At 48.2% G+C, this 24,849-nt stretch overlaps 1 protein-coding gene across 9 annotated transcripts in view; it reads right to left on the bottom strand.

Moving 5' to 3' along the window:
- Window positions 1-24,849, bottom strand: part of PRKAG2 (protein kinase AMP-activated non-catalytic subunit gamma 2) — a 264,343-nt gene that overhangs the window by 33,567 nt on the left and 205,927 nt on the right. For 4 of the 9 annotated variants that reach the window (XM_055334706.1, XM_055334703.1, XM_055334708.1 and 1 more), the window contains 2 exons: window positions 23,769-23,838; window positions 6,433-6,539 (listed from right to left, as the gene is read on the bottom strand). In XM_055334706.1, the coding sequence (XP_055190681.1) occupies window positions 6,433-6,539; window positions 23,769-23,838 (177 nt within the window). Of the gene's footprint in view, window positions 1-6,432; window positions 6,540-23,768; window positions 23,839-24,252; window positions 24,346-24,435; window positions 24,475-24,849 lie in introns of those variants that run through there. The other 5 variants (XM_055334709.1, XM_055334710.1, XM_055334711.1 and 2 more) reach the window with 5 other exon arrangements.

Here is a 24,849-nt window from a genome sequence, read left to right as displayed (position 1 = left end):
TGTGAGGAACGGTGACAGAGGCTGCTGTGCTTTACTGTAAGCTTTCTCGTACTACCCTGACCCTTGAAGTCACCCAGATCTCCTTTGAAAACCCACGCACGGGTCCCCAGCGTGCTGCACGCTGCCTGTGGGGTCAGCAGGTGCCCTCCCAGGTCAGCGTGGGCTTGCTGAGAGCAGGGTTGCAGCCTGTTCGTCCTCACAGTGCTTTGCCCACTGCCCCACCCCCACTTTATTCTTTTCTGGAACACTGATATGCTGTCATGTCCTTCGTTCTGCATCCCAGCTACTTATTCATTGGTCCTGAGAATAATTTAGCTTGTTGAGGAATCTTTCTGGATTTTATCCTCAGTCATCCCACCTGTGAATGAGGTGATGCCATCAACAGTCAGTATTGAAGTCACTGTCCCAAATGCTGATGAGCAGAGTTAATCCTATGTTGCTTGTCTTGGGTTCCCCAGAAAGAGAGCCTGGCTCCCACGTCCTTTACCTGGGAATGTGGGAATGTGACCCCAGGAGCAGGTGTGGGGGACAGGCGGGAAACAGGCCAGCAGGTGAACCTGCTGGTGGGTGGCTGACGGGCCACAGGTATGATGAGACGACTCGGTTCCCCTGGGGATCTTCTGCGGACAGTCCACCCTGTGGATGCAAGGTGTAGGTGTGTACCTGCTGGCTTCTATCCTCCATTGGCTAAGGAGGCTGGAGGGGTGCTGGCTGGCAGGGCTGAGGCACCGCCCCCCACAGGACCCGCGTGAGGTGAGGGGTAGCCAGAGTCACAAAAGGATCTTAAAATGGTGCACAAGAGGCATCCAAGGCAACTGGAAACCCTGCTCCAGGCTGAGATCTAATCAACATTCTTCTGAGGTCCATGATGAGCCATTAATTCACTCCCTGAGCTGACAGCCGGCAGTTCTGCATCTCATCCATCAGGACACCATGCTGGGCTCTGTCAGCTGTCTAGCTGACACCCAGATGTGCCTGTCCTGCTTTTCCCTCACCTATGGAACTGTCCAAAAAGGAAATCGGGCTTGACCTCTGTGACCTTTCTTGTCGATTCAGGACAGGTTCCTGGAGATGACTGGAGGTGACTGAAGATGACTACTTCTGTTACTTCTAATAATTCATTCATACGTCTTACCTGGGACTGGCACCACATTCCCCACCCACAGGCTCCCCACCCCAATCTTTTCTTTCATCTCTAGCCTGGGGCACAGAACACTTTTCACAATTCCTCTGATATCACTAACAGCTTGGCAATCTGCTTTCTATGTCCTTTTATTACACCAGAATGTGATTCATCTGGGTCAGAAAGCAAACTGGTTTAGTGCAGACAGGCACCCTCCTGTAATCTCTACACCCATCTCAGGCTTCAATTTCCTCTAATCACCATTTACTGTACTTTTTCCATTTTCAAGATCACTTTCCTTGATAGGGAAAAAAAGCACAAAAAGAGCCAAAGAGTTTTACTTTCCCTTTATCAGCGGCACCTGCAGCATGAAGCCTGAGCAACAGGCCTGGTCTTCTCATTCTTTCTTGCTTTTATTTATTTTTATTTAGTTACTTTTTGAAGAGGTGGGGAGGGGCCCAGGGAGAGGGAGAGAGAATCTTGGCAGGCTTCACGCACCACAGAGCCCAAAGTGGGACTTGACCTCATGACTCTGAGATCATGACCTGAGACAAAATCAAGAGTAGGTCGCTTAACCGACGGAGTCACCCAGGCACCCCACCCCTCTTCTTGCTTTTAAAATAAGCAACCTTCATTTACTCTTTCATTTTTTAAAAAAAATTACATTGATTGAAATAGTCTGAGCAACAAACTAGTGATGGATCATAACTGAATGGAATACATATATTCACAAACGTATACTGACATAAATGATTGAATAAATAAACTGGAGAGAAGGCACAATGCCTTTGCAGAGGCAACTTAGGTAGTCACTGTGCCCTCAAGGAGGTGGAGCACAGCCCTGCACCCAGTGACTTCCTTCTATGAGAGCAGCATGGAAGTGGAGAAACCTGACGAAGACACCTCAGCCAGGTGACCCACGTTAAGGTCAACAGTGATGAGATGCTCGAACAGCACACACCCTTGATGTGACGGGATGAAATGGCACCTTATCTCTGTGATCTTCCTTCTAAAACCCATAATCCCAGTCTGATGGTGAGAAAAACATCAGGTGAAATCCCAACAGCGGGGTATCCTACAGAGCACCTGCTTAATGCTCCTCAGAACCGTTAAGGCCACAGAAATAAGGAAAGTTTGAAAAACTGCCACAGCCAAGAAGAGCCTAAGAGACGTGATGACCGAATGTCACAGAATAACCTAAGTGGGATCCTCTGGCAGAAAAATCAGGTAAAAAGTCAGGAAATCTGAATGAACTATTGGCTTTAGGTGATAATTATGTGTCAATATTGGTTTGGGAATTGTGACCAGTGTTTGCCACACTGATGACAGATGGCGGGAATGGGGGAACCCGGGCATGGGGTGCCTGGGAGATCCACACTCATTTCACAACTTTTCTAGAAATCTACAACTACTCTAGAATAAACATTCTAGTAAAAATAGTTTGTAGAGTGTTGCTAAAAAAAGTCATCTTGCCATTGTGAGGGAAGGCCTATGTAATTCTTAATGCTACCCCCTCAATCTTGGAAGTTTTGTTTATTTTTGAGCCTCTCCTCACTCCTGAGGTGTCACCATTTAGAATCTGAAAGCACCAAAATCCTAGCTTTCTCTCAACTATCAGGCTTCTCTGGAAGGGCTGGGACACGCCCTCCCTCCCTACTCCCTTAGGAGGCTGCTGTCTCTCGGCTCCAGACCTTTCCTGTCTGGCCTGTGACCGAATCTCTGGACCAACCGTGCATTACTGTAAGCTCGATCGCATGGTGACCAACTGCGGTGACTGTCCCAGATGTGGCATCTTGGGGGCCATGCCACTACCATCTGGATACATACTTTCTCTCCATGGCAACTTACAAAGATCCACAGAAGCAGTCTGCTTGGACCTGGCACAGGACACTCACCATGTCCTGGAGGCTACACTGCCTTCCTGCTCTCGGCCTTCGGGCATCTGCAGAGATGCTCATTTTGACATTCCACATGCCACATGGGCCCGCTATGTTGAGGACACTGTGCTGACTGGATCCAATGGGCATGAAGTAGTGATACTTCAGATGATGTCTCAGTGAGATATAAGAAAACCAGAGGGGGAGTTTCCAGGGTAAGGGAGGCTGGGAGCATTAGCAACAGCGAATTCAAGTTGTTGCTCTGCACACACCCTGCCAGCCAGCCATCACTAGGTAGGTCTTTCAGAAGCAACATGTACCACAAAGTGGCTACTCTGACACATTCACTGAACGGTCTATATAAGCAGAGTGACCAGAGCGAGGGAAGGCTCCTTGTCCACATGGACCTATCACCTCAAAGTCAACACCAACACCAGGGATCCTCTATGAAGGCCCATGGCACATGTCCAGGGTTAAGAACAACAGCAGCAAAACCCACACCTTCTTTTGCAGATACTTTCCTTCTGAGAAACAACTACTGGCTGGCTATAGGGCCCTGGTAGAGCTGGAACCAACTGCAAAATGCCGAGTGACTCTGCAGCCTGAGTGCTCACTGTGCCCGGGTGTCACCTGCCTGTTGGGCAAACTGCCGAGTGTGCGTGGCAGCCAGGGCTCAGCTAGTGGAAACGGTGGCTCAGGGACAGAGCTTGCACAGAGGCCTGTGAGCCCCCTCTTGTTCCTCCCATGTCTATAGGGGTGCTCCTTCAGATGGCTGCTGCTGGGGAAAGAACTGGCTGGCTTCACAGATGCTGCTCAGGGCAGGCTGGCCCCAGGTGGGGACACAGCCATGGTACCCACTGAAAACGGGCGGCTACAGGACCCCAGGTGGGCAGAACTGCAGGTGGTACAATTGGTTTCCGCTGTCAGGACAGGGGGACAGCCAGAACACAGATGGAGGCTTGTGCCTGGTTAATCTGAGTAGGAAATCGGAATTTTGGGCAGCCCGGGTTGCTCAGTGGTTTAACGCTGCCTTCAGCCCAGGGCCTGATCCTGGAGACCCGGGTTCGAGTCCCACATCGGGCTCCCTGCATGCCTGCTTCTCCCTCTGCCCGTGTCTCTGTCTCTCTTATGAATAAATAAAATCTTTAAAAAAAAAAAAAGGGAAATGGGAATTTTGCCGAACCCAAGCACAGGAGGCTGAGCCGGCCTCTCAAAGACAGAAGCTGGAGGCTGAAGCTACGTCCAAGGCTGTTCTTTCCCCTCATCTGGGGAGTCTTTCATTCACCTCTTCTCATACGTCTCTTCTAGTCCTCTTGGTTTCCGTGCGTCTAGAAGTCAGGGCTCTGACACTTTGTACTCTCAGGATAACGTGGTCACAATACTTGTATGATTCTGCAACTTGCTTTTTTATTTAAAAACATACTCTTGACAAATATTTCTTCTGTTCTTCTTAGTGGCTGCAAGAAGTCGTATTCCATGACATGCCTATAACTGGGATTTATTTCACCAATCTCGAGATATGTAGGCTGTTTCTGGTTCTCTGGAGCCCCATGCTGTGTTCTCTGCTTGCTTTCTTCACTCTCAAGATGCATCAACGAGTACTGTAGTCTACGTCTAGAAAATACTCACACCTTTCAAATGCATGTTTAACTTTGCTCTACCCACAATAACCTTTGTCCCCTATTTCCCTGGTAACAAAGTTTAGTTCCTTCAAAGCCAACAGTCTCACAGGATTCAGGACTTCCAGGGGATGATGCACGCACAGCTTGTTTAATTAAGGCAGTGATATTACTGGATCAGCGACCTCCGACAACCCACAAAACATCACATTTTTCATGTATCATGCACTTCGGGTAAATTTTAAATTCGGAAGGAAGTCAATTCCATGGCAAGGGAAAAGCTGAGTAGGAGTGAAAGCAGACATGGGTCTTGCCAGCCATCACTTTTCTATTGGTGGGAAACCTAGCGTCAGGAGATCTGGTTCTTAAGAAAGTGATAAGCCTTTGGGGGAATGGGAGCGAAGGTGAGATGGGTTGATCTAGTAGTTCTTTACTTTGGGAATTGAGAATTTCTAGCTATTTTACTGCTGAAATCTATGGTTACAGTTGTGAAGACCGTATTTCTTGAAGTTACTATCTGTCAAGTTCCCTATGTATTACTGTAGTGGATGCTTTCTTGTTGTGTCAAAGAATCAGAGAATCTGAGGGGTTTAGAAGAAACCTTGAAGGCTACCTGGTCTGAAGTAAATTTAGCTAAGTCATAGGATGTAAGGTCAATTTACAGAAATCAGCTGTATTTCTGTATAATGAAAAAACAAAACAAAACAAAAAACCCCACCACAGCTGGAAAATAAAATTAAACAAGAACAAAGCTGTTTTCACGTTCCCGAGAGTCCTGTGTAGCACACACCAAGTGCAGGCAAAGTGGCCTCGGGAGCCCAGGTGTCCTCTGAGTGGCCATAGGAGCAGCTGCAGGAGGGACAGCAGACCAGGCTGGGGGACAGGTGAGGACAGGCCCCAGAGCGTGGGGCAGAGCCAGCTGAGTCTGGGCATGTATCTCCCAGGATGAACTGAGAGGCTGGGGTGAGCTCAGAACGGCACCTGCCCCCACCCCAATTCTGCCAAGAAGCCAGCTGAGGCCACGGTCTGTGGGCCTTCACCTGAGTTCTACCCTGGCAGGGCCTTTCTGAGTCCTCCCTGGCCCTGCAGGGGGTCTCCCGGGGGCACACCCTAAAAAAGCACCCACTGTCCAAGAACTCCTGGCTCAGCGGCTGCTTTTGGGAGCAAAAGTGAAGCTACTCCTTTGTACAGATTTATGTACAGAGACACTAGATACCTGTGTGTATATACATGTTTATTACATCAGATGTAACGTGACTGTTATGGTGAATATATCATTCAGGACTTTCCATATATGATTGGTAGAGAATGAGCTGCAATAAGCACAAGTTTAATGCCAAAGTGATCAGGTTCAAATTTTTCTGCTAAAAGAGATCAATACAGTTCTTTCTCAGATCATCATCTACCTTAGTCATTTTTTTCTTTTTAAACAATATGATCTCAAATTAATTTATTATATATTCTACTAAATAACTAAAAGATCAGGATATACTGAGGGAGACATACAGCTCAGGCTCTAACGTCCAAGACAGATCCCATTACTCACCAGCTCTGTGGGTTAAGTTACTAAATTCTAGAATTTGTGGGCTTAACTTTGTGATTTAAGTCCTTTGACTCCAGAATGAGTTTCCTTCTCTGGAGAAAGAGGACAGTGACAGCACATTCCTCCCACCAGGGTGGGGTGGGGGTGGGGTGGTGGAGAATGCAGACAAAAGCTCAGTGTGACACCTGACATATGCAAAGTGCTCAGCAAGCATCTGCTGGTGTCACCCAGACAGCATGCCAGCAGGTCGTGAAAACTGTGCACACTTACTTGTAAAGTAGTATCAAAGACCACAAGCTTTGAACTTGTGGGAACGATGTCATAACACTTGTGTGACCTCATGAAGCGCATGTAAACACCACTCTCTGAGTCTTCTGCTAAAAAGGAAAGAGAAAAAGGCAAATATCAGCAACAACCAAGGACTTGCTCATCAGCTGGAGAGGGTGTACGAGAAGCGGGCAGACTTCGTGGATGCTGGGACGGGCTTCGCGAGAGCGAGAAGGCAAGAGTGCTCACGCGGACTGGAGGCCCTCGCCCAGACAGTAAGGAGACACACAGGTGTACGGATGGAAAAGGAGGTGGCAAAACTATCTTTACTGGCAGACCATATGATTTTCTTACATAGAAAAGACCAAAGAATTGACAAAAAAGCTCCCAGATCTAAAAGAAATGAGGTGAGTCAGGTCACAGAATGCAGCATTACTAAAAACAAACACATAATTTATAAATAAATAAAATATGTAATTTACATAAATGCTCAATGGAAAAATGGATCCACACAAGGAGACAAAGCACTGAAAACGGTAACCATGTGAATACACGGGTTATTTAAATCTCTGTAAATGTTAGTGGGCAGTTGGCAATGATCTAGGGTGGTCCAGCATACTGATAAGTGAACTGTGTGGCACCACCATCCATCCGATAGTATAGAAATCTACGCTTAATCTAGGCTTCGTCCTCGTCACAGTCTCCTTGGCCCTCACAGGTTTATCATGAGGTGCTGCAGGGTTTAACACAAATCTCTCTTTAATCCACCCACTTCCCTACCTCCACGGTCACTGGCCTGGGTCCAATGATTGCCCCAACTTCCTAACTGGTCTTTCTGCTTCCAAGCTGTCCACACTGCATCCAGAATGCTTTTGCCAGATGCAAATCTGATCATGTGATGCCTCTGCTGGAAACAGTTGAACGGCTTTCGAAAAAGGCTCCTGGTGTGGCCTATGAGCCCCAGCCTGAAGGTGTGGCCACTCCAATGTCCTAACCTCACCTATCCAGTGCCCGCACCCCAGTGGCCTCCAGCTCCAATGTCTTCACTAGGTCCCCCACTGAATGCTATGTTCTCTTCTTCCAAGGGGCCTTCAACTACTGTCTCCTCCATCTTCAACACTTGGTCCATCTCTTCATGGCCCCACGAAATCCTCCCGCGGTAGACTGTAGCTCAAGGACGTGACTGAGAAGCTGTGGAACCAGAATCTAAGCCTGGTTGCCTCTTAATTCCAGAGCTACGTTCTCCCCACTACCCCCGCCTGCGGTGGCCTAACTCCTAAGTGGCTTCAAGGTGGAGCACAGAGTAGACTACCTCCAAGGGACTTCGACAGCTTCCCTTCGCCCACACTGATCTGTACACTTTGGGAAGATGGAGATTACCTGGGAAATATCTGGGGAAAAAAATTACTTTGTTGTATTTAGTAATCACCAAAGTAAGTATTAAATAGCATGACGCTCACCAACTTTCCCAACTATGGAAAGGGGCTCGTTATTCTTTGTAGGTCCTGCTACAGTCAACCCTCTCTATGTGCCACCTGGCTTGCCAATTTCATGACAAACCATGTCTTTATTTTCAATCCTGGCCATTCTTCCAGGTTCTAGAATTCATAATCCTACTGTTCCAATCACCTCCTCGCCCGTTCCCTCCTCAAGTATCTCCCCTCCTGCTCGTGGAATAGTCAGGGTTGGTCTGGTATCCATGAACTTCCTCATCTCTCCGCCTCCTGTTCCCACATCTAGGCAAACAGCTCCCTGCGAAGTTCCTACTGTATTTAATCTCGCTTTCTTGTATTTGTTCGTTCTGTTGTAACTTAAACATCCTTGCTTTCTTGTCCAATTTCAACCCAACCTCAAATGCCATATTATCCACAAAAAAAGTGAATATGAGTGTTTACTCTGGGCCAAGCATTTCATACCTTATACCTCCTTTAATTTACGTAACAACGTGGAGGAGAATGCCTTAACTTTTCACTTTATATGAGCAAACTGAGGTGAGGAGAAGCCGAGGAGCTGGCCTAAAGTCATATGCTCAGGAACTAAGGTTAAACTAAGGTTTAAATCTATATCCAGAACCCCAACACTTTCAAGAGACTGGGCAGCTTCATTTATGCACGCACATGCGTCTGCCAGAAGCCTGTGGAGTGCTATCTCTATCAGGCACTGTCCCTGGGGGTGACACGGAACGTGAACACAACAGGCACGGTCTCTGCCCTCCAAGCACACACACTGGCAGAGAATGAGGGCACCTGGATATATGCCACGTGGCAGAAGCCCTGGACACGGGCAGACACAGGCAGACATGAAGTGGATACCCTGGACACGGGCGGACAACCAGCCCTGGGTCAGAAAGGCAAGGACATCTCATGACTTCCTCCTCTGAAGACTACTGACTCCACCCGTATTTCTCATCAGCTGTCACTTTATAGCTCATTCATGGCCATTTGTGTAGCTTTACTTCTTCTCCTTCTGGGCCGATTACTTCTCTGAAGGACCAAGATTTCACTCGTCCACTACATTAATTAACTCAGTAACTCTTTATTGCATCTGGTTTCAGTGTGGGTTCTCCCAAACCTGGTCAGTTTGGATTTGTATGATGCTTCTCTCATGATCTCAGTCATGGGGTCATGTGTTTTGGGAGGGAGGCCACAAGGTAAAGTGCCATCTCAACCCACCATATCGAGAGAATGTGCTGTCAGCATGACTTACCACCTGGGTCACCTGGTTCAGGCAGTGTCTGTCAGGTTTCTCTGCTGTGGAGAGACTTTCTCCTCCTTCCATGTGGCAGTTTTTGCAAAAATGTCACCATGTGTAGTCCATACTTAAAGGGTCAGGAATTACGCTCCCCCTCGTTGAGGGCAGAGCACCTACATAAATAATTTGAAATTCTTCTGCCTAGAATTATCTAAATGTATCAGTGTGGATTTATAATATTTATTTTAGACTTTGAGTTACAACCCAATACTATGTGAAGATGGGTCAGGAAGCCCAAGGGTGTCCCCTTGCAGTGGCTGACAAATCTGTGCGTGGCTGGGGAGCACACTCCAAGTTCTGACAGCCTTCTGCCCTGGCTGTGACTTCCTGTAGGTCCCCCCAGGACTTCCTTGCTCAGACACACGGCCTCCATGTCAGCCAGGAGTCTGTGGAGAGCTGGGCCCTCTGGGGTCCCCTCTGGGAGAGTTTCCTCAATCAGTGATGCTGGGGTGAGGGGGCCTCTCTCGGTCCTTGCCTGAACACACATCAGTCTTGAGTAATGTCTATCACCACCATCTTACATTAGCATGGTACTTCTGCTACAGCTCACGAACCAGGAAAACAATAACAAGTTATTAACACAAGTCCATTTGTCATTCAGAATTCCTTAGTTTTTATCCAGGACAGCACATAACATTCAGCCTGGCTCCTCAGGCGCCTCTTGGCTGAGGTGGTTTCCCAGACGTTCCAATTGTCTTGATGGTCTTGAGGAATCCCAGGAGGCACTCGGGAAGGAGCCCGTTGATTGGAAAGTCTGACATGCTCCTCACAACTGGACTGGGGGTGTGGGGTTTGAGGAGGACCTACATTTTTTTTTAATGTAAGAAACTTGACCAAAAAAAGCAAAATGTTAAATCTGTAAAACAAATGATAATAAAATTTATTTTGGTCTGTGATAAGGAGAGAGATGATTACTGTAGTAAGAAGACAACGTCAATCACAAAAGTATTAGTATTTTAAGTTAGGAAAATAAAGTGAAATATTATCAACTGTCATGGCTTCCCTATACTGAGTATCGGCTTTCTGATTGTACGTGGCACCATCTGTATTATTTTCCCTATGATGAAGTCTCAAATTACAACCGCAGAATGATATGCAATGAAACAGAAAATAATAACGTGGAGTTAAGCTAAAAACAAAAAAAGAAAAAAAAAAAAACAAACCCCAAAACCATTCAACAATAACAGGTTGTTTGGAATGTGTTATTAAAATTCCTGAGAACACAAGAAGTTCAGACTCCCCTTATTCAAAGGGTAACTGGGGTTAAGATATTATCAGTGTTCCATTCTTGCTCTTGTTTTATGTCGCTGGACAGAAGCATAATTAGAGAGCATTACACAGGCAGTGAAATCTCAGCACCCCTCCAACAACATGCGAACCCACCGTTGGTTGAGGCAACTGCTAACAAGCACTACTGGGAAGTAGAAAGTATATGTCCAAAGTGTCTCATATGTGAAGGTGAGCAAAAGAATCCGAAAAATGCAGCATCTAAGTTTTAATGCGAACAATCCTATACCCTAGGTGGGGATGCGTGGAAGCCAGCATTTCCCTCAGAGAGGATCTGACCACACCCCACCTGCCCTCCTGGCCTCCTTTCCTACCCGCCCCCCGAGTCGTCCACTCTGAGACTGCATGGAGACTTCCTTTTCAGAGGAGTTTTTGAAGTTTGGGAAGTTCAACTTTGGGAATGTGCTCCCTGGGTTTCCGCCTCTGCTCTGCTCCTGCTGTTCCCTCTTCTAAGAGAGCACTTTCCAGTCCTCTACCGGCTTCTGGAACCCCACCTGCCTTTTCTTAGCAGAAGAGTGGCTCCCCAAAATACATGCCCAGCTGGAAGGTCAGAAGGAGACTTTATTTGGAATAAGGGTCTTTACAGATGTAATCACAGTAAGGACCTTGGGATGAGATCAGGCTGGATTAGGCCGGGCCCTAAATCCAAAGACCTCTGATCTTATGACACAGAGAAGACGAGACCCAGAGAGAGGAGGAGGCCACGGGATGACATGACGATGCAGAGGCTGAGTGACGCCGCTGCCACAGGCCCGGGGATGTGGCTCCAGAAGCTAAGAGAGAGAGGCAGGGCACACAGACGCCCCTCAGAGGAGGGGACTGCCACCGTCACCTGGAATCCAGTTCTGCTGTTCGAAGCTGCCACGTCTGTGGGATTTAGCGATGGTGGCCTCGGAAAACCGAACTGAGTTCAAAGGCCCGGACAGTTTCCTGAGGGGTCTTCAAGTCAGAAGTAACTGCTCATTTTGGCATTGCCACTCATGCTTCGGGAGTAATTCGGGTCTGGAGTCATCGTGTGCCTTGCACCAAAGTTACGGGTCTGCTTTCCTTTTAGATGGCAGCCTCCTGAGGCACTGGCCAGGCTCCCAACCCCCAAACTCCTCGAAGGTGCTGGCACGAGCTCACACCTGCTGAGTAGCAAGCAGGCAGGTCAATGAAAGGCTTGTAAGGAAAATGCAGAGGGCCGAGTAGGAGTCCGGGATTCCTGTACTGTGTGTGTCTGTCCTTCCAGAGAAAAACCGTAACAGAGCTCCATGTTTAAAATACTGGTGAGTCTAGATTCAGTGATCAGTAAAGAAAGTTTATAGACCCTTGTAAGACTGAAGAATTGAAAATGGACATTTTTTTGGTCATAGAAAGAATACATCTATGTAATGGCCCCATATAATCTTTTTTTTAAAGCACAACATCATTAATCTAAAGCTTTGAAAGTGTTTGCCAGCATATTTTATTTATTTATTTTTTAAATTTTTATTTATTTATGATAGTCACACAGAGAGAGAGAGAGAGAGAGGCAGAGACACAGGCAGAGGGAGAAGCAGGCTCCATGCACCGGGAGCCCAACGTGGGATTCGATCCCGGGTCTCCAGGATCGCGCCCTGGGCCAAAGGCAGGCGCTAAACCTCTGCGCCACCCAGGGATCCCCTTTTTTTTTTTTAATTTTTATTTATTTGCCAGCATATTTTATATTGAAACTATTTCCGAATTCTCTTGGACATAAAAATATAACAGAGTTGAATACAACTGCAGAAGACATTAAAATGTTCACACTATTGTATATATTAAAACCTGAAAATACAGCAAAACAACTTGATGAATTCACATTTCAGAGATAATCACTAAAGTCATAAATCATTTTTTATATAATCTATTTACACAGAATTATAATTTAGAAGAGTTTGTAAAAGAATGAATTCTAAGATGGTGTGAATCTTTGGTATTTCTAGCCTTCACTGTATGAAAACCAAGGACAGACTGTCACTGATAATTAGTCTAAAAAATGGCAGGATGAGGTGGCAGGTGGAAGGTGCTGGAAGGCTGGCTGGGAATGGCTCGCAGATGGCTCACTGGTGGGGACAGGAAAGAAAGGAGCAGGGGCTGGTTCCAGTGACCTCCTGATTCCCGAAGCATGTGTCACACCTGTAGCACCTGCTAGGGTTCATCCTGCCTGCGCTAGGCCAGTGTCCCTGCAAACTGCTTGACTGATTCCAAGTCAGGGGATATAATTCAAGCCCGTACGGGAGACTGACTGCTTCTGTTGCTCTGCTGTCATAACTCAGCTGTGGGCATCCTCCCTGGCAAACGAAAACCGCCAGCCAGTTCAGACTTTATTACTGTGGGGACTGGGGGCTTCTAGGACCGAGGGAAGGGTGGGACCCTCAAAGGGACCAGTGGCCTCTCCTCGGGGGCCGGCTTCTCATGCCACTTACTGTCTAGCCACCACTGAGAAGAGGCTCTGCTCGGCCATGGCCAGCAACATACACCCAGCTCCACCCCACATGTTGCCTCCTTCATTTACCACGACTGAACACTGCTCTTAAGTCATCACAGGCCAGAGCAACAGACCCAACTCACGTCTCAAAGAGCGGAGTATGCAAGCATTTTTTAAAATGAGATTGATTTTAAAGAGAGAGCGAGAGCACACAAACAGGAGGGACAGAGGAGGGAGAGAATCTTAAGCAGACTCCACACTGAGCGCAGAGCCCCAGGTAGGGCTTGATCTTATGACCCCAAGATCACCACTTGAGCCAAAAACAAGAGTTGGATGTTTAACAGACTGCACCACACAGGTGCCCCGGGATGAAGACATTTTAAAACAAAATCCACACATCACCTCAAACTTCACTTAAAACCCCAGAAACCAAAATTTTGTCCCACTCCTTATTTCCAATCCTCATAATTTTAACTTAATACACAGACATTTCATTGAACGATCCATGAACGTCAATTTAGTTTTTTAAAAATATTTTTATTCTTTACATTTTGAAACACGTTTTCTATATACGTATGGTGTCTTTTATTTATTTATTTTTTTTTTACAAAACCACTTAAAACAGTTGAGCAAGAAATAAGCAAAAACGGGAACACAGAACTTTATACAGGAAAGCCCAAACTCACAGAAGTTTTCCTAAAGTGCTTAGAAGCATGAATGTTAACAAAGTCAATGCTTAAATATAATTTTACAGGTATAAGGTTTACCCACTTATTGGTGTTTTCCAAGAACTAGGATCTTGTTTTTGTTAAGAGGCAGCCAGATAAATTAAGTGCGTTAGATTTTTTTCTCTCTATGCTTTTTACATTTGGTTTTGCGTGTTCTGGCACAGAATCCCCACCCACCAAAAGGGAAGCGCATTGGCTTTCCCAGGAAGGGCGATCAAAGACTCAGTAGCAAAGAAGTGTGGGTAGGTAAAGGCACACAGTCTTCTCAGCTCAAAACTGGCTGCAATAAATGCCTAAGGGAAGTCACAAAGCTGTGACCTTGCAATTACATGTGATTCCCATTCATTTTAAAACAGCTTCGCATCGAATTCTGGGACCACACGATTGAAGCGTCCACCCTAGCCAATGTTCCCTTAGGACACAGGCCATTGAAGCAGAGTGAGGCTCAAGCCCCTGGGCCCCTGGTCTGCAAGGTGGGGCCTCCCTGGCAGGGACAGTGCCAGCAACCCCCTCAGAGCTGCCCAGGGGCTTCTGCAAGTAGGTTTCCAGCAACTTAAAGACGTTTTTTTTCTTCCTTTGGCTTATTTAAAGATTTTGTTATAGAAATAAACGTTGACATTGATCGACTCCTATTTCGATATCTACAGAGATGACCAGGGCCCTCGTTCAACCTGCAGATGTTAATTCCTTGATGATTTCTTAATAAACTGCAGTCTTCGTGCATTCCCAGAACAGCATGTAGGTTGGTCACTGTGCAACCTGGGGCTCCTTCTGCTGATGTTGATGCAGGGGCTCTGCCCATATTTTCAACTTAATCATTTGTTTTCTAATTTGTGTGCCATCCTCTGGTTTGGATGTCAGGATCAAGCTAGGATTCCAGAATGAGCTGCGAACCCATCATCTTTTTCTAAAATTGTGTAAACAACCTACACACAAACTGTTCCCTGAAGGCTTTACAGAACACACCCATCGACAGGCTGAACACCAGGCCTCTTTTGCAGGGCAGAAGGAAGCCGAGGACTTTTCATTACCTGTTTTTTTTTTTTTTTTTTTTTAAACAGCTTGGTTATTATTCCATGCCATTCACCTATTTAAAGTGTACAATTCAACTAATTTTAAATTTCTTTTATGGTTGAGTTTTAAATTTATTGATACAGTTTGGTATACTCAAGTTTCTTTTAATGCTATTTCCTAAATCTTTGCATTTTTATATTTTTTATTTATTTTATATTATTTCATTTTATTTTTTAAAAGATTTTATTTATTTATTCATGAGAGACACAGAGAGAGAGAAGCAGAGACACAGGCAAAGGGAGAAGCAGGCTCCATGCAGGGAGCCCGACGCAGGACTTGATCCTGGGTCTCTAGGATAAGGCCCTGGGTGGAAGGCGGCGCTTAACCGCTGAGCCACCCGAGCTGCCCAATCTTTGCATTTTTAATTAAGGACCCCTCTGATTTCAGAAGCTTTGCATTTTCACTCATCACTTGACCCACTTTCTGGGTCTCTTCCAAGAACCACACTTTTGCTGAGCGGGACGACTTTTTGCATGCCATTTCATTGACGGCTGTCATTTCAGTAGGATTTTAGAAGGGAAAAGAGATAAATGAATATATTTAGCAAATCATCTTGAGTCACAGTGTGACGGCCCAGTTCAGTCAATCTCATCAGGTGAGCTGCAGCTTCACCAGAGCCCCCGCAGCGTGCTACAGTCTGAGATTTGGACACAATGCTGTTCTAACCCACAGTGACCCATTACCAGTTAGCCAGTGCTGAGATATTTGTCCGTGAAAACATAAACATCTCCGGGGTTTAGCAATACAGTGGATCCCCCCAGCTACCTCCAACATGGCACATCATCTGCAGAGTGAGGCACTCACAGAAGATCCCTCTATAGGTTCACTGGCTTCTGTGGCTTTCCTGTGGTGCGGCGGGCCACTCTCCTCCCATGGGGACTCCAGGTACAGAGAATAGAAGGAAGAACAGGGCAGAGCTAGACCAAGCCTAGATTATAACTGCTACCACTTTCTGGGTGACCTCAGGCAAATTACTTAATGCCCTCAGCTCGCATTTCTTCATTCATAAATGGGGTAACACCATCTTTCTTGCAGGGTGAGTGAGGGATGGGCATAAACAAACGCCAACCTGATCACATACAGTGCTCATTCGGGGAGACGTCTGAGGTCACGGGTCCTAAAACTGTGGCCGAAGGAACCACTGGCTCCAGGTGACACGCTAATGGTGACTTTAATCTTTAAATTCCTGCTCAGATGGGCCTTCATCACAGGGCTGTACCTGCAGAGACTGTCCTGCTCAGCAGGTGCGGTAGTGAATGCTACACTTGCGTTACTTAATCCTCATATAATCCTATTAGCTAGGTGCTGCTAGTATGTCCCAGTTATAGATGGAGAAACTGCAGCTTGAAATAACCTGCCTGAAGTCCCGCAGCTTTTGGGTGGAAGGAATGGGTCTTCAAGCTGGCTCTGACCCAAGCTCTTGGCAACTATGACACGGATTACATATGCAACTCAAGGTGGGGCGGGGGGTACACCATACATGTGCTCCAAAGCTAGAGAAGTCTGTGCGAAAAGTGAGCGCCAAACACAGGGTGTAAAGAAACATGAGACAATGTGGATGTGTGTGTGCCAGACGAGGCCATAATGGAATGATGAAACAGTTCATAGAAAAACATAGCATGTGATCTATAAACTAAGGACAGTGGCAGCTTACTGCTGGTTACAAATGACCAACATACGACCATGAACCAGGTAGTTACATAAACTCAGATTCACAGGAAATAGCTCACAGTGGGGGGCAGACGCGGCACATGAAACAGATTAAAAAGTGACAAAAATTTAACCAAAAGGTCCCCAAATTAGTTTCCTCCAGCAAATGGACTCCCCCGTCCTTTGATTATCAGAGATAAGCTAGGCTGCTTTTTTCCTGACATCATTGCCAGTGCAAACCCAGCCACAAAAGAAAGATCTAGAAGATGTTTTCCTCGGTTAGCAGATTACGTAAGCGAGCCACCCCATTTCCACCCACTTCTGCCGTCCAGCAGTCGTTCAGCCGCTGTGCGCTCTCCTCCATGTCCAGGGGGAGGGTTTCTGCACCCCTGGGAGGGCCCCCACAAGTCATCATCCTTCCCACACGCCCCCACCTGCAACTGCTCTGTGATTGATACACATTCACCCAGCAAATGGATTTCGTCTTTCACAGAAATGCCTTGTTTCTTTATAAGAAATAACTCTAACTACTTGAAGTACGCTAAGCTTAGGTGCCAGAGTAAAAGTTAAAAACCTTCAAAATCTATATACGTGTGTGTACATACACATACACACAGGCATGTATACATATGTTTGCACACGGAACAAATATTTACTGAAAATGAAGCCTCATTCATCATAGCATCTTTGAAACCATGGCAAACATAAGTTCTCAGTGCCCATTCTCACTGAGCGGACAAGTCAGTGACAAACACAAGTAAGTGCATTACTCCCTAACAGCCCCATCAAGAGAGAACATAGGAAGTCCTGCCTGGGGCTTTGGGAAAGGCTTCCCCAGGGAAGTGACACTTGGGCTGAGATCTGAAGGGAACTAGCAGGTGGCCAGGAGGAGAGGAAGCACAGCCCCGGGAGACGCCCAGCAGCGCTGAGGAACTAGGCAGAGGAACTAGGCAGGGTGGCTGAGGACAGGCGGGGGGAGACACAAGCAGGGGCGCAGAGGAGGGCGCCAGGAGAGGGCAGACAGCAGGTCTGGAAATTTGGGACCCCAGCCTAAAGGCGAGGGAGAGTCACCGAAGGCTTTCAAGCACGGGAGCGACAGATCAGTATGTGCGTCATGTAATCCCTCCAACAGCAGTGGGTAAGCCTGTGTGGAAGCGGCACTCGGACCACTGGCCTTGGGCAATGGGACCAGTGACAGTGGCAACGGTGAGAAGGTGAGCGAGCCAGAACATCATGCTTGTTAACACAAGCACAGTTGGGCAGATGTGCTGCCACTCACTGAATCCGCCTGGCGAGAAAAGAGGCGGTGGTGCTAGAGGCTGAAGCACATGGGCCGTCAGCCGGTCAGGCAGGTGACCGGGTCCTCGGGGAGACGCTGGGGTGTGCATCTGGCCATTGCCAGTCATGACACATTGTGCTAAGTGCACGGCATTAAAACACTGGGCAGCAGGTCCCGGGGTCACCAAGGCGATGGCAGCCAGTGAGGCGGTGACATGTGGGGGCGAGGAGGCCCCAGGCAGGGCCACGAGCAACTTCAACGTTCAGGGCTCAAGAAAGAAGAGTAAGAGCCATCAGGGAGATAAAATGGACTGCGTAGATATGGGACCATGAGGGTGCAGAGTGGGGCGTGGGGGCAGAGGTCGACTCTGCGGACTGTCACCTCTTCAAAGTAAGAAGAGCCGTGACAGGTGTCCCCCCAGAGTCTGCACGATGCAGCCACTGACAACCCCCTCAGTGGAAACGGGCTGGTAACTGTATAGGAGGTGGGTGAACGGAAAGGATTTCTAAATACAAGATGATTTCGTGCTGGTTATGCACACAGGCTCAGGGCACAAGATGTGTTTGAAACTGGGTTCTCCACCTTCCCAGATACGTCCTCGAGGTAATTTACTGCACCTCTTACTGTCTTCATTTCTTCCTCTATAAAACAGGGATGATAAAAATATTTACCTCTCAAGGCTGATGTGAAGATTCAATAAATGTGAACACTTGCAACAGTGCTTGATATGCTTCACACACATCTCGGTTAGGAGAACCACAAAAAAGGGATATTAAAAAATCTTCCACTTCTTTCTAAGTAAAGTCCCAAAATTTATATCAGGTTTTCCCACTTTAAAACCCACAGGTGACATTTAAAGTTGCAGAGATGCTGCATAGTATCTTCAGGGACTGCTGCCCACACAGAGCTGCAGGATGGGTCGAGGGTCTGTACTGTGGTCCCCAGAGTGGTGGGGTCAGAGCAGAGCACCACCCAGGAGCAGGTAAAGTCTGTCTTGAGAGGGAAGGTCAAGGAGATCCATCCATCACGGAGAGGGCCAAAATAATGACTTTCCAGTTACTTGTGAAGCCTGGAGGCAGGCTCCTTTTTCGAATGTCCCTGGGTCTTCTGGACTCTCCTCTGTATTTCAAGTAGTGGATCTTTCCATTTCAGGTAATAAAACCTCCCCAGCCTACGAGATGACTACTTTGTCTCATCAAATCTAAGATATACCATTAAACGTCAAGCTATAGCCTGACTTCAGAGACATTAAAACAAATACCCCAAATCTATTAAATACGGCAAGTCTTTAAATATGGGGCTAGCTGGAGAACAAAAATGTTAATTGTAAACGTTTCATAAAATTGTGACTACTTCTATTATTAAGAGAGAATCTCCTGCTGAAGATGAGTATGTAAGCTCAGTAGGAAAGGGCAGAGTTCAAATGATCATCAGAGCCTTCCAATAATCTACAATAATCTTATCATTACGGGGGGAGCAGCCAAGGGGTGAGTGCAAGGCGATCACCCAAGCATCTCTACCACCAGAGGTCAGCACTCCTCACAGGAGCGCCAGCAGCCAACCCAGTGGACTCAGCTGAGCCTCACTGAGCCGGTGGCCCTAAGGCCAGGTGATGAGGGGGTGTCTGACAGGTCACCACAAAACACAGGCGTATAATTCTTCCTGATGTTGGAGCAGTGTTTCTCAGACTTTTTTTTCACTAGCCAATCCACCTCTGAAACTTCTCATACATTCTCCCCCTAACTGTCCCACCCCTATGAAACTCTAAAGCCACAGACACACTGTGTATCCATTCATGGACTGTGGCCCATTGAGAGCCACAAACCTGTTATAAAGCTGTTATATCAAAAACTTCTGTCCCCTGACAAGAACCAGTCTTTGTTCACTTTGCTCCCCCAGTTAAGAATGAGTGAGTTTGGGTGGGCACGCATTTTTGGTTCTGTTAGTTTACAGAGTGGCTGCTGCTTGCTTTAGGCCACATTTTTTTAATTAGAAGGAAAAGTTCAAGTTCACCAAGTGTCAGGCCTTGTTTTAGATAGAAAACTCACAGCAAGCAAAACCCCAAGAGACTGTGGATTACCTAAGGATGCAGCGCCTTCATTACAAAAGTAGGCCTAAAGTTCTGAGATTCTTGACTGGAAAAATAATACTTTCCCTCCTAAAAAAAAAGGAGGCCCTTAATTCTTATATATTTTTGATCAGTGTAGACCCGGTTGACCAGCCTTGCTAGAAAAATGAGTTGGAGGTGAGTTCTGGAAAAATTACGCCTTGGACAATGCTGTGAAGGTGAAGAAGGGCATTGAGGACAGCAAGGATGGTCTGGGACCAGGGAGGAGTCAGGCAGCAAGGGAAGAGGGGAGAAGCCAGCTGCAGAGCCAGCTAAGTGGGGTGAGGCATCCACAACAAGTCACTAAAAACCCGAAATAAGTGAAGAGTCCGTGACAGCTGACGGGATAAGAGGGAAGCCGGGAGATAACACAGATAGCTCCAAGGGGCTGTAAAATTCTTGAAGTGGTGCCAGAATTACAGATTCACTAATTGTGAGTGAAAGGCTGGAACTCATCTACTTCAGAAGGCATCTCTTCACGGTGGTGTTCAGGTCCCTACGCGGTACTTGCACTTGGTCCTGCCATTAAATAAGTTCATGACTGCTCATCCTGATAAAAACAAACACAAATCTAATGGACACATGAATAAAAAATTTGAAAAGTAAACACATATGGTGGCTGCTATGGGTGAGGCACTGTTCTCATCACTGTGCATCCACGGAATCACGGAGGCCTCGCAACATTCCCCCAAGTGTGGAGATGCCATCCTCACAATTTCCAACACTGCTGAGCACTTGCCATGTGCCAGCCATCTCAGGCACGAAGAACGGTAAGATGAATCGTGATAAAGGCATAGAAGGGATTTGGGGATGGCCTCAAAAAGTGGACAGGATTTGGCAGGGCTGGGCCGCATCACTGGTAGGATGGAGCCAGAGGAAAAGGAGGTCTTGCCCGTGCTATGACCGGGCGCGCAAGGCATACAGAGCAGGGGTCTGGCAAACTACCCCTGGGAGCCAAATCTGGCCTGTTTTTTAAATAAAGTTTCAGTGGAGCATGGCCTATTGGGTTGAGTGTGGCCTTCAGTGGCTTTCTGCCTCGCTGCTACTCGGGCAAGCTTAGTCGTGACACAGACAGAGACCATGTGGCCCTTTACAGAAAAAGTTTGCTCTGTTCCAGAGCCTTGTTATTCATGGAGGGATCTACGAAGCAGCAGCACCTGGTAGCTTGGTGGAAATGCAGACCCTCAGGTCCCACCTCAAACCCACAGAATTAGTATCTGCCTCTTAAAAAAAAGATCTCCGGTGACTTCTGGCACACAGAGCTCTCTGATCACTGGCATGTACGGCTGGGAGGAGGTGGTGAGGCTGCCGATGAAGAGAAGCACGCACTCATCCTACATATACATGGGAGACGGTGGTAAAGATCTTCCCCTAAAGGAGTGGTTCCTCTGTCAGAGTGGAAGGGTAAGAAGCATTGGCAGCAGAAAGTGGGCAGGCCAGTTGGTGTCAGAACCCAGGCAGATGACCCTGACCAGGGACGGTGGATCGTGGTACAGCTTTTTCTCCCTTTCCAGAAGCAAATGATGTTTTAAGGGATGATTCCAACTTCACCAGTACCTCCAGACTGTTTCTAACAAATATAGTATCTGTTATAATTGATTAGGAAATAGAAAAATACTTGGTAACCAAAATATTAGTCATCCTTTATGTCTGCATATGCCAAACGTATCTCTGTCTAAGCAATGTGTCCAGAGCGCAAGGTGCACATTACAACATTAAACTGGATAAGAAGGAAATTTAAAGATTTAATGAGGATCTATTCAACAGCTATCTATTATGTAGGCTGCTAACACATCAGTTCACAGGATATTTAAAGGTGTAATGCCTTAAACTGTTAGGACTCCCCCCTAACTCCCAAATAAATTTTAAGATTCAGGATATTCAGTTTTTCCATACCATGGATGAATAAGCAATATAAAGTTCAAAAGAAACAAAGCAGCATTTTAGACAACCACACCAACACTATTTCTTCCAGCTCTGCTAACGGCTTCCAAGCAAGTGCTTAACATTCTGCCTCCTTAAGAATTTAGAAAAGTTTGACATGGTTATTTGTGGGATTCCACATACTTTAAAGTAATGACAGCAATATAGATAAAAATAGATGAGAGAAAACAGGAAATCCCCTTTCTTAGATGCTTAGGTTTAAAACTTCATGTTCATTATGTTGACAGACACAATGCAAAAGAAACAAGGCTTGCGGATCTGCTTTGAGAAACGGCACATAATTAAACCAATAAATCTCAAGTAACAAAAACCCTTCAACAAATCCATGTCGAGAACAATCTCTGTTAAGGTTCATCAATAAAAGCCTTAAAAAGTCAATGAATTCAGTAAAACAGGTTAAGAGCACTTAAAAAATAATAGTAACTAAGATTTCCACAGTACTTACTAAGGATTTATACACTGTACTAAACACCACTCTACACAAATTATCTCATTTAATCTTCAAAACACCTTGGTATTAGCTTCATCTTGTAAACAGGGAGAGTGAGGCAAAGAGGAGTTCAGGAACTTGTCCAAGTCACAGGGCTACATAAGGAATGCAGCTAAGATGCGAAGCTGGGACTGCGTGCTTAACCATAATTGTGGGTGCCTCTCTCACGAGTCCGCCCTCCACCTTCCTCCTGCCCCCACGTGAGTCTGCAAAAAGTTAAAATGCAACAGATTCTCATCGTTTCTGATCTCAGAGAAGAAGAAGATCCCCCGATATTCAAAGTCTCAGTGGGAAGGGAGGCACACCATACTGCTCTGTGGAGAGTGGTCAAAACATGACCTGCGACACGGAACTGATGAGTAATGGGGTGGATTCGATTTAAGATACCGGATTATTTTTCAGTAGAATAAAATGCAAATTAAGTCCCAGTAAGATTCTGAAACGTAACCAGTAACTGGTGGCTAATAATAAATACAGATGCAGACTTTTAATGATAATTACTTCACATGCATTATCTTCTAGCTAACATGTTTGTGAAGTGCTGCAGGAAATGTAAAACTAAATAAATGCAGGTACCGGCCTAATACCGTCTGGTTAACGTTCTCATATCGGCTGTGTATGCATATTTAAGTGATTGCCTGACTGTAAGTGAACGCAAGGATCAAAGTAAAGTTGGCACAGGGCACAGCATCCACATGGCAAATTCTTTGTTCCAGGAGCTTCATTCTATCAATACTCTGGAAAAAGAGAAGTCACCAAGTAAATAACGCAAGTGCGCCAGGCAGTGTGGAGTTCTTTTACAATAAATTCCTCAAATTGTCAAGCCTCTTGTAGGAAGTTGTTTTTCAGCTTCGAGCTCATCCCATTTCATCTTAAATATGGATTTTGCCCAAAAACAAGCTTATCCCCTTCCAATTTTAACAGTTTCAAAATAAGATCCAGGTGATCGCTCATCGTATTCCGTTTTAAAATATTAATTTTGCCAGAGAACAAGCTCGCCCCCCCTCCCATGCTAACAGCTTCCAAACAGGATCCAGACAAGTGAGAAGAACATAGGGCAAGAGAAAGGAAAACCGAACGGGAGACGAGGCGACAGAAACGACGGAGTGACAGGGTCACCTGAACTCCAAACCGAGGCTCTAAGCCGCTTCTGGTTTTCCTATTTAACTTTCTCCATTAACCAGCAGACACACCCTGCCGGTGGTATTTTCGGACACCCAGATAAGGGACCCGTCTGCCTTATTTAAAGGTGGGGCCGTCAACACAATTTGGGGTCACCTCTCCGGGAGCGGCGGCATCACACAATCGGGCTGCACGACACCTTGCTCTCCCCCGACTTGGGCTGCTGAGGACAAAAGGGCCGCCCCTCGGTGCGGGCGGCCGGCGGCCGGCTGCCGGCGGCCGGCTGCCGGGGCTCCCCTCCCGCCCCGAGCGGCCCCGCGGGCCCCGCGCACACGTCCCCCGAGCCGGCCCGGCGCCCGCATCCCCGGCCGCGCTCGGCAGCGGCGGCCGCTCAGCCTCCGGGCGTGAACCCCGCGGCCCCCGCGCCCCGGGCCCTCGGCGGCGACACGGGGCGCGCTCCGGCGGGGGGCACTCACCTTCTTCTTCCAACTCGAATTTCTCCAGCATGCCGGCTTCCGCGGGTCCCGGGGCCGCCGCCAGCGCCGCCTGAGGAGGAGGAGGACAGGGATCAGCATGCGCTCGGCGGCGCTCGTCCCGGCCGCGCGGGCGGGGGCGCGGGGTGCGGGCGGGGCCGCGGGCGGGGGCGCGCGGGGCGCGGGCGCGCGGGCGGCGCGGGCGGCGGGGGCGGCGGGGGCGGCGGGGGCGGGCGGGGCCGCGCGGGGCCGCCGCGGGGAGGGGCCTGGGGCGGAGGGGCCGGGGCGGCGCGGCCCCGCCCGCCGGCAGGGACCGGAGCGGAACCGGGAGGGCGGTGCGGCCCCGGCCCGCCCCCGCCGCCCCGCCCCCGCCCCCGCCCCCGCCCGGGGGGCCGCAGGTGGTGCGGGCCGCGGCCTAACCTGCCGCCCCTCCCCGAGTGGATCGGTCCGCGCCCCCCCCCCGGCCCCCGGCGGCTTTGGTACGGACCGGCGAGGAGGAAGCGTGGGAAGAGGACCCCGAGGAGCCCGCGGCCGGCCCGCGCCACGGCGGCCGGGGCGCCCCCCTCCGGCCGCGGCCCTGCTTCCCGCCCCGGCCGCCGGGCGGCCATTAGCAGAGGCCGGTTTCCCGTCCTCGCCGGGCCCTCCCACGCCGCGGCGCCCGTCCGCTCACCTTCCCCGCCGCCGCGGCCGGCGCGTCCCCGCGGGGCTAACCTGCGCAGGTGTGGTCAGGCCAGCCCGGGGGAGGGGCGAGAGGGGAGCGCGGCGGGTGGGCGGGGCGACGCGCGGGGGCGGGGGGCTGGGGGCTGCGGGACCCCCGCGGGCCGGGTCCCCGCGCTCCGGGGCGGGGGTGGGGAGGGGGTGGTGGCGGAGGTGATCGCTTGTCTTCTTTAGCTTTTACGTTAAGCCGGCCCTCCTCGTCCCCTATTTAAAAAAGAAGACGACGTTCCGTGGGTTACGCGTAGTGCAGATGCACTTTGTTGCCATCAGCGTTACCCAGCCACGGAAGTCTTCATTGGCTTCCTTTCTTCACAGCCCAGTCTCTCCTTTGGGTGAAACACTGCCAAAAGCTCGCACAAATCTAAAT

This window comes from Nyctereutes procyonoides, unplaced genomic scaffold (genome assembly GCF_905146905.1).
Source record: "Nyctereutes procyonoides isolate TBG_1078 unplaced genomic scaffold, NYPRO_anot_genome, whole genome shotgun sequence".
Lineage (NCBI taxonomy): Eukaryota > Metazoa > Chordata > Mammalia > Carnivora > Canidae > Nyctereutes > Nyctereutes procyonoides.
The sequence above is the reverse complement of the archived record's forward strand: the minus strand, read 5'-3'. Positions and strand labels throughout refer to the sequence as shown.